General features: G+C 37.6%; 1 protein-coding gene across 1 annotated transcript; it reads left to right on the forward strand.

Moving 5' to 3' along the window:
• The first annotated feature begins 5025 nt into the window (after positions 1-5025).
• Positions 5026-9815, forward strand: LOC127645072 (neurofilament medium polypeptide-like). The gene is made up of 4 exons (XM_052128592.1): positions 5026-5128; positions 5220-5282; positions 9075-9191; positions 9418-9815. The coding sequence occupies exons 1-4, from the start codon at positions 5026-5028 to the stop codon at positions 9813-9815; spliced, it is 681 nt and encodes a 226-aa protein (XP_051984552.1).
• The last annotated feature ends 1219 nt before the right edge of the window (positions 9816-11034 follow it).

Here is an 11034-nt window from a genome sequence, read left to right on the forward strand (position 1 = left end):
AACATATTTATATAGTTGTTATTCTTCTCAAGCAGAACTCGATTTGTGGTTCTAGAAACAGCTCGGCTATCTTTACTCACCGGTAAAACACATCAACTGCTTATTCCGATCAAGCGAGCTTCATTTAAAGAACCCGGAGATCCCGCCAACAAAAGTTAATCTTACCATAATAGGGAACAGCTGGAATTAATTTCACCAGAGGTTTGCACTTCTGAATATATGGGACCAATATTATTTTGTTATAGACGTGATTCCCTTTGTCCTTTTTTCAACCTACTTATATATTAATTGTAGGCTCGCTGCTATTTTAAAAAAAAAAAAGCCACAAAATTAGGCCCATAATTTGGGATAGACATTAAACTTTAGACATTAAATTTACATTTTGCATGTCATCCTTTAAAAAAACATACATCAAGCACTGTGTGATAACATTAATAATTTGTTGAATAATAATAAGAAATATGTACAAATTGCATGCTCAGAAACTTTAATGTTTATATATATATATATATATATATATATATATATATATATATATATATATATATATATATATATATATATATATATATATATTTAAAGTTTGAGCGCAAAAGTGACCCGCCCACTTATTCAGCGTCTGGGTTCCGGAAGTAGGGCTGCACGATTTGGACAAAAAGTCATATTGCGATTATTTTGAAAAATATTGTGATTGCGATTTGAACTGCGATTATGATGGTAATTTTTTCACATGTTCAACTGCAAAAAGGCTACTGGGGATTTCACATTTGAGCCCTCTTAAAAAGAACCAAACTGAGACCTTTTTTCAGTTCACCCACAAACAAATAAATATATAAACAGTGAAACAAAGTCTTCTTCATATTCAAATGTTACCATCAACCGTGTACCTGTTTTTGTCCATTTTGTGACAGGATCTCAGCCCAATAATCACCATCATTCGTTTTTGAAACATAGTCAACTTGAATATTTTGGATGCTCCAATTAGGATTTTAACATCCGACACCGATCTCCAATTTTGTTCAATCAATCGATGATGATCATTTAACTTAGTAACGTGCTAAATGTATTCCTTTATATTTACACTTTTTGGAGAAAAACAAAATACTTTTATGAGTATGTTTTATGGTCGGTACTTTTCACTCTTACTCAAGTAAATTACTTACTCAAGTAAAATTACTAAATAATTACTTTTACTTCGTTACAATGAGTAAGCGTTCCTGTCATCACATTACTGGTTTTCATTTAATATGTGTTGGAAAAATTACACTGCATCGAAATGATTTCTGGACCTTGGGCGACAGTAAGTGGACACACAATTATTTCAAAAATAAAAAATGGACTGTACAAATGACAATCTTTTGAACCAAAAAAAAATAATAAAAAACAGATTGCAAACAGCTGTCTTGAAGTAATTGTCATGGTGGCTATGGAAAAGGTTTTTTAGGTTTTCCTACAACTACTACTCATGAACACCTGGAGACGTACTGTAATTGTCTTTTGTAATGGTTTTGCAATTGAATGCTATGCATAGGGAATGGATATGTTGGCAGCGGTTTCCTATGTAGTTAACTGGCTACCACCACTTGATTTGGACCCATTTTTATCATTTCCAGTAAGTCAATAAAGTTGTATTTTATTTAAAACTGGAACAGTTATAAATGCAATTACAACAAACTACTGAATCTTGTGTTACCCCCAGAATAATATTGCATTCAAAGACTACATTCTGCTCCCAGCTTGGAAGCCAGGACACTGGATGCTATGTGTATGTTTTTTCCTTAAATTTCTCAATTTAATGTTGCATAATTTTCTACAAATTAATTTCTAATTAAACTGATTATTAGGATTAAATGTAATTTAATTTAAAGTAATATTAGGATTGTACAACTGTATTTCACAGGTTCTGAAGCATAAAAACAACACAATGTACTTTCTTGATTCAAATCATCCTTACGATATGTGACTGTCTTCAGGTTGCACTTTTTACAAGGAGGAAGGTCACAGGAGCAGGATCTAAATGCAGCTAAAAAGTGTTTCATAAAATAAACGAAGCACAGATTCACAGGGTTAACACAGGAACAAAAGAAACATCCACGATGGGAAAAACACAGGAACAGAGAAAACATGAACAATGGGTAGACGACCAGGGGACCAAGGAAACCAGGGCAGATCAGGCAGGTGACCAGGGCACCAAGGAAACCTGAGCAGATCAGGTAGACAACCAGAGGACCAAGGAAACCAGGGCAGATCAGGCAGGCGACCAGGGGACCAAGGAAACCTGAGCAGATCAGGTAGACAACCAGAGGAACAAGGAAACCAGGGCAGATCAGGCAGGTGACCAGGGGACCAAGGAAACCTGAGCAGATCAGGTAGACAACCAGAGGAACAAGGAAACCAGGGCAGATCAGGCAGGCGACCAGGGGACCAAGGAAACCTGAGCAGATCAGGTAGACAACCAGGGGACCAAGGAAACCAGGGCAGATCAGGCGGACAGCTAGGAGACCAGGGATACCAGAGCAGACCAAGCAGACGGTCAGGAGACCCAGAAGACCAGACCAGAGCAGATCAGGCGGATGGCCAGAAGACCAGAGCATATCAGTTCAGTATGCTCTGTACATTGTCTTTGAGGCACCCTTTGATTTCACTGCTGAAAGTCTTTGTTTAAAAAGACAATTTGGACTTGATTCCATTTGATGATCTATTCACATTGCTTTTTCTCCATATGCAAGTCTGATTTTCCCCTCATACGATAATGGTGGTGCCTTATTCTGTTGGAGAATTTTGCCGTTGAAAGGTATCTCTCTCTCTTACGTTTTTCTCTGTCCATCTGACTATAAATTAGCTTTAAATTATTTTGTTACAGGAAACATGCCCTTGTTGATGTGCAGGTGCCACTTGAAGAACAGGACATTAAAATCAGCGCCAGGGTATGTTTTTATATCTCAAATAGGGCCTCATGAGAGAAACTGAATTTCAAAACTTTATCATACTTGCTACATCCTGACTAAAACACAAGGTAATGTTGAGGACACTTCCAACATTTCATCCCATTTGTTAATTTCTCTCACGAAGAAGCCACGGATAACAGAAGACCTCTGCACTGCTATTGGATGGCTCCAGAAAAATCACCATGTCTTCAGAGGTTTGGTGGAAGAGCCGTAGTTTCTGAAATTAAAAGAGGAAGACCAGAAAAATGCCCTTCTTCAACTTTCACGGGCAGAACTGACAACTGGCCAAAGAGACATTAATATTTCACTTCCAATTTAAAGGGGTCATGACATGAGAAACCAAATTTGCCTTGATCTTTTGGTATATAAGAGGTCTTTGTATCATTAAAACGTCCTGCAAGTTTAATATTTTAAGACGTCCTCCCCATTCTAAACGAATCATTTATTTAATCAAGCTCAAAATACAGCTCGTTCTGGATTCATGGTTAGAAGTGACATGTCGGTTAGAAGTGACGTAACAGCGTTTGCATATGACCGCCTCCAGCACAAGATAACTACGGTTTAAGCGCAAGACAACTACGCTCATTTCGTATCGCCGTGCGCCTCACAAGTGTTCAGTCGATGGACAGCGAGCTCTGACAGAGACTACTTGTGCACAGGAAAATTACGATGCCACACAGATGTGCTGTTCCTGGCTGTGGTCAAACAAAACCTCTGAATAACTGCCGAAAGATCCAGACGTCAGGGAAAAATGGATGCAGTTTATTTTTTGCGGACGCCCCAGTCACGGCAGTGTTAACTTAAGCGTTTGTTCTGTACATTTTAAGGATGACTGTTTTGAGAACAAATCTCAATATGATGCTGGCTTTGCCAGAAAACTGTTAGCTCAAAGATAAGTCCGTGCCGACTATTCTGGGAACAACGACGACGCAAACTGTAAGTAATCTATTTTAAACTTTAAACTACTTTTTAAAGCGCAATTTCATTCATTATGAATAATCACAGTGTTTTTACTTAGTTTACTTGCATATTGTTCTGGCTGGGGGCGTCAATAATTGATACATAGGCACTGACGTTAGCCAATCATAACAGTGGGCGTTAACACTGAAGTCTTAAATGGAAAACGCCCCCAAAACAGACTGTTTGAATCAGAGGATGAGAAACAGGGTGGGAAAAGGTCATAAATCACTAGATTTTAAAAGTTTTTCTTAAAAAAAATATATATTAATACTATAATTGCACCTAAGGGAACATAATAATACAATAAAAAAAACCATGTCATGACCCCTTTAAGGAGGATATGGAGATTTTCCTTGATGAGTGTCTGGACAATCAGGGTGTATTGACATTTTTATAATTATTAATCCATAACTGCTGTGCCATAACTTTTGTTCAATTTATTTTCTTTGGTTTGATTTAGTAATTTTTTTAGAGCAGGTACAGCTAGTGTATGATAGTTTTGCTTCTTAAGGGGAAAAAAATATTTAATTTTATCATTGCTTTGTTTTGTTTTTGGGTTTGATGGATCTGAATTTGCATGTATCATTCAATCCAATGTAGAATTGTGTAATGTGTATTATGTACTATTTAATACACTACTTTTGTTAATAGGACACTCAGCATAATTCTTTTGTTATGTATTTTTTTCCCCCAATTAAATCGTTTTAATAAAATACTGACTTGACATTAACATGGTTATAAACTTTGATACGCTCCAAAACATGCTTCATTCAGGATACATTTGAGTTGGGAACTTTTATCTACACTGAAATAGTTTAATATGTAAACATTTTGTAAAAAGAATGAAAAACAAATATGCACAATGTTTTCATACATAGGCCTACTGTAAAAATATTGAGAATGAATAGAGAAGTGTTAGACTCTTGCTTTTATGATTGCAGTCCACTCATCATTTAAACTTGAACCTGATTTATTGATGTGAACTGGGAAGCTAACTCGCTATTACTTGATCCTCCTCTGCCATCTTCTGGTTGCAGACAGGTTTTGTAACATCGGTGAAGTTGTTACTATACAACAATTTTCCCAAATCAAAGCAGAGAAAATCAGCCAGGAAAAAATGAGGTTGCTCTTTGAGTCATTAAAATCTGGAGGAGACAAAGTGAAAACATGCTTTTATTATTTACTGGAAGACAATGAACAACACCTTTTTGAAGAACTGGGTAAGATAATCTATATATAGGTAGTCCTAAAAGTTTATGATCTCCGTACTACTGGTGCATGAATAATCTGTCCTTTTTTTTGTATTAACAGGTGGTGAAATCAGGAAACGCAAGCCGTCAGTTCCAGAAAGTCCAATACCTGCAAAACGTAAAAGTGAGTGCACCATGTTGTCATTAGTATCAATCACATATATGTCAAATGCTTAAACACTGAAATCAACCACCTTTGGTAGGAATATTTAATTTTAAAGAGTGTCTATTTGCACCCCAGTGTAAATAGCATCTGCCAGACATAAGGGATAAACAAGGGCTCTACCAAAGACTGCAATAGTAATACTCTGTCGACATATCATGGTATTTCGCACGTTTCAAAAGAAAATGTTTTTGCATAACTGGAGTACGAAATGCAGTAAAACTAATCCTGGACTCATGTCTAACATGTGCACAGAATAACAGAAATATATGACAAACTAACCAATAAATGTTGCTGCAGTGGCGTGAGGTGTGAAAATGGTGTGTGAATGTGTAGTGTTGTCAGTGCAGAAACAGGAAATACATTCCTATAGACACATCCTCTTGCAGAACATGAAACAGCTTGCAACTGTGTCTTTTAACAAAGTAAGCTGTACTAACAAGAGAAGTTGTTGAGAGGCCTTTATTATTTTTACATTGCCCAATTTGATCCTGAAAGGATCACGTAGCCCTCTCAACCAACTTCAGTATCAGGTATACATACATAGTGGAGCATGGCAATATTATGCCTGTTTATCATCACATTCAACCTTTGCATTAGTAATTTTAGCAAACATGGGCCAAATAGTAACATAAGCAGAATACATACAGCAATCGATATAATAGAGGACATCCAGGGTGCAAACCACCCAAACATATTGAAAAAATTTCCCCATAATCCCTGATGTCCGGTGATATCAGCTAATTCTTTATTCAACGTATCCATTTCCTTTAATACCGTCGTGAATTCACAATCATCATCAGTGTGAACTGGGATGTATGTACAACATTTGTCACCAAACATTTTACATACTCCTCTGTCTTTAGCAAAGAGGTAACCCAGAGCTATACGATTCTGATTAGTCATTTCAATTGTGGCATGTAATTGTTCTTTTACCAAATCGAAGGCCCGTTTAGTTTTATTAAAGAAATGTTGCTGATTATAATATAAGTAACCAGTCCACTCAGTGTTTTTATTTGGGGTTATCCATAAAAAGATGGATTCAAACCACTAGCAATTTCGTTTCGGGCTTTGAACTGGTTTGGAATACCTCTAGGCTGTCCAACACTGTCTAGATATACTTCAGGGTCCCTTGAGGCATCACCTTTGTTTCCGGGTGTTTACCCATATCTATTGTGTTGGGGGTGCGATAAGGAGTTCTGAATCATTACCAGAACATACCCACCACAGATCTGCCACCCCTCTCATATTGTTAAATGTTTGTGTGGATACACCGACACTTTGATTTGGGGATGTGTGGTTGGCCTTGGTTCCCTACACCTGAGAACAGTATTTGATCTGAAACTATTTTTTATTGGATGAAGTTTTGTTACCCGTATCAGTGAATTTGTAACATTCAGCCTTCTTAAACTTGACTCAGGAAGTCCACCCTCTTGGGTGGACTGGCACCTGGCTCTGGCCAGTTGGTACATTGGGAATTATCCAGCATAGTTTCTTTAATACGTCCACTGGCCCTGTAAATTAAACAGTTAAAAGAGCACATTGACCCATTCTGAAGCACTGTTGTTACATTATGGTCGGTACAGGTCAGAGTTATTTTGTCGGTACCAGATAGTGGTGGATTGATTGTATAGGTCAAACATAGAGGCCTCCTCTTAATCAGCTCCTCCTGATGAGTTAAGCATGCTGTTGTATTTATTGGCATAGGGATAACATAAGAAATCAATGCACACTATACATCGTTTACCACCAGCGGTGTAGTTCATCCACAACCACCATACATTATTTCTAGGAATTGTAATTACACTTGTGACTCCTTGCTGATGTGTTGACGCTGAATGGGCATAGGCAAGCACGACCGACTGCCATATGCAGAGCGTCAGTAGGAATGTTTTCATGTTGACTGTTCCGGGTACCTCCTCAGGTCCTCCTAATTCACAGATTCCCGGTTTGGCACTGGCACAGCTCCTCCAGTGTTCAGCTCCTCCAGTGCTTTCACCGTTCACCCTTGAATCAGTAAGGCCCTCCTCCGGTGCAGGTTTCATGTGGCTTGCATGGATCCTCTGCGGTTGATGGTCAGTCAGCTCTCCTGTTCTGGTCACCACCAGTACAGTTGTTGGACCCAGGTAATTAGGCTCACCTAACTTGGTTGGTTTCAGACATTTCACCGGGACCTGCTGGTTCGGAACAAATGGATGAGTGGGCTTTTCTATTGGAATAGGTAAAGAAAGAGAAACATCACCATTTATGCCATTCAATGTTTTAATCAGGGAATCCACATATTCCTCAATCACCACCTCCATGTCACCTGTGGAGAGAAAGCCACCGTGGCCTTTGAAGCAAGGGGTCAGGAAAGGCCTACCCCTTAGTATTTCAAATGGAGAGTATTTAACAACAGAGGATGGTAACATTCTGAGTTCAGTCAACACAGCCAGTAGAACATCAACCCATGTTCTTCCGGTTTCGGTGCAGGCTTTGTTTAAGCATTCTTTTAATGTTTGATTTGTCCATTCAGCCATGCCTGCCGACTGTGGGTGATACAGTATGTTGATATGCCAATTTATGTTTTCAAATTGATCATTTATAGATATTGGTTTCTAGATACATTTATAGATAGACTTGGTTTAGATAAAATTAATACCTACACTGACTAAGACTTATTTAGCAGATTTCTTAGATACATTTATAGATAGACTTGGTTTAGATAAAATTAATACCTACACTGACTAAGAATTATTTAGCAGATTTCTTATTCTAATATTTCTGAACATCTGGGCTTATTAGATTTTAATTTAGTTTACATTTACACTTTGTTGACAACTTCCCCCATTGGTGCATTGGGTCCATTATAATGAAAATAAATGGGATTTCTCTAGCCAGGTTGCCTTACATTTTAATAAAAAACATACATTGAGATAAAAACCAGTCATAGTTTATATATATATACATTGATCAGCCACAACATTAAAACCACCTGCCTAATATTGTGTAGGTCCCCCTCGTGCCGCCAAAACAGTGCAAACCCGGGTCTCTGAATAGCATTCTGAGATTATATTCTTCTCACCATAATTGTGCAGAGCGTTTATCTGAGTTACCGTAGACTTTGTCAGTTCTAACCAGTCTGGCCATTATCTGTTGACCTCTTTCATTTGCGTCCAAAGAACTGCTGCTCACTGGATGTTTTTGGCACCATTCCAAGTAAATTCTAGAGACTGTTGTGAGTGAAAAGCCCAGGAGATCAGCAGTTACATAAATACTCAAATGAGCCCATTCGTTTTTCACACACAATAGTCTCCAGAATACTCTGAATGGTGCCAAAAACAAAACACATCCAGTGAGTGGCAGTTCTGTGGAAGGAAACGCCTTGTTGATGTGCGAGGTCAGACTGGTTCGAACTGACAAAGTCTACAGTAACTCAGATCTGCTCTGTACAATTGTGGTGAGAAGAATTGCTATTTTGAGATGCAGGTTGGCGTTGTTTTGTCAGCACAAGGCTACATAATATTAGGCAGGTGGTTTTAATGTTGTGGCTGATCAGTGTATATAAATGTATATGAATAAATTAGTTTTTTGTTTTGTTAAAACTTCGCATTCATCATATATTGTGCAAGGCTGTAGGACAAGAGCCTAACATTTAACATTAAACTAACTCTATTCATAAATATATTGATAATACATTAATAAATATAAAATTAACAAGCACAATGAGGATATAATAAGCGCTGTTTTGTGTTTTTGTTTCTTCTTCCATAGAACCGAATACTGAGAGTAATTGCCCAGATAACTATAACATAGCCAGTATCTCAGCACCAAGATTTCCACCAGCATGCAATACATCAATCAATGTGACAAATATAACTCATGTTTCTGGTAAGGAGGAATTTATTCATTTTTGCTTATTTGGTTTAGTACTTTAATTAAGTTGTACTATGCCATCTTGCTATTTTAATGGACACAAAGAAAAAAGCATAAACTAATTATTACAGCAATTTGTGTATGGTGATTGAGTATACGCAAATGTGTGGACACCAATTAAGAACCTGTTTTTTGCTTTAAAATGCTGGAACCTGCTGTGGAAAATCAACCCTCCTAATAGACTACAAACCCGCTGCACCCGAGAAAGAGAATAAACTCACTGCACCCAAAAAAGTGAAAGAGACCCCTGCAACAAAGAAAGTGAAAAGTCCCCCTGCAACAAAGAAAGAGAAGAAACCCGCTGCAGTGAAACAGCCAGCTCTACCCAAAAAAGTGAAACAGCCAGCTCTACCCAAAAAAGTGAAACAGCCAGCTCTACCCAAAAAAGTGAAACAGCCAGCTCTACCCAAAAAAGTGAAACAGCCGGCTCTACCCAAAAAAGTGAAACAGCCAGCTCTACCCAAAAAAGTGAAACAGCCAGCTCTACCCAAAAAAGCGAAACTGCCGGCTCTACCCAAAAAAGTGAAACAGCCGGCTCTACCCAAAAAAGTGAAACAGCCGGCTCTACCCACAAAGTGAAAAAGACCCCTGCACTAATGTAAGAGAAGAAGCCTCCTGCACCCAAGAAAGATACAAATCCTGCTGCACCCAAAAATGTGAAACAGCCAGTTCTACCCAAAAAAGTGAAAATTCCTGATCCAACCACAAAAGCAAAAAAGCTTTCAAATTCTGCCCCAAGAAACAGAAGTCTCTTTCTCCAAATGCATCAATGCAATCAATGCATCACAGAATGCAAAGAAGCCAGCAACTAGGAAATAAGAGATTACTAAGAATTTTGTTAAGCCATAAACAACTTTAAAAAGAAATCCAAAAAGAAATGTATTCTGTTTGCATAGATTTAAGTTCAACATTTCTCAGCTTCTGAAAAGTAATTTGTTTCATTAAAATATTTTGTTAATATTTAATTAATATTGAATATAATAAAAAAAAAACTATTGTACATATACATTTTTTTTATAGACTCAGACACTATATTGTTATAAATGCACTACATCAGGGGTCTTCAACCATTTTCAGGCCATGGAGTCCTTGATATGTAGAGAGATAGGGACCCCTGTTGTATATTGTCTGAAAATTGAGTGTTGCATTTTATGCCTATAAAAACGTGTATGGTACCTCATTATGGTATGTTCATATTTGATGATATTTACATTGCAAAGCCATTAAAATAAACATTAAATTAATTATAGCAGAGGTCTGCAACCTTTTTCACATGAAGTGCTATTTTTAATTTTCCTTGTTAATCACTGTGCCACACCCTCTCCAAAAAAAAAAGGAAAAAAGACAGACAGACAGACAGACCGACAGACAGGCAGACAGACAAACAGACAAACAGAAAGACAGAATGTCCATGCAGAATAAAAAAAACTTTTTTAAGATTAAGAGTCTTAATCTTACGTTAGTGATTGATTTTATACTGTACATACGTTTCAAAATTACAATGAAATTCAGTTTGAGGAAAACTTTGTAATGAGGGCAAAATTACTATGTGCACCAGGGCTGGATTGGCAATCGGGAAGATAGGGAGAATTCCCGATGGGCCGGTCAAAATTGGCCCGGTTAGGTCTGCATGTTGATTGACACACTAACATCTATCATCATATGTCATCAATTGCCAACAGTCCGTAACATCTGGTAGGTGTTTTAATTTCAAGGATCTGAATTGCTTTCCTTATTATAGCAGGCAGTCTGTATTTTATCATCTCACACCCAAACAAATGAGAGAGTATGTGAGAGA

This window comes from Xyrauchen texanus, chromosome 6 (genome assembly GCF_025860055.1).
Source record: "Xyrauchen texanus isolate HMW12.3.18 chromosome 6, RBS_HiC_50CHRs, whole genome shotgun sequence".
In the NCBI taxonomy this organism is placed as follows: Eukaryota; Metazoa; Chordata; class Actinopteri; order Cypriniformes; family Catostomidae; genus Xyrauchen; species Xyrauchen texanus.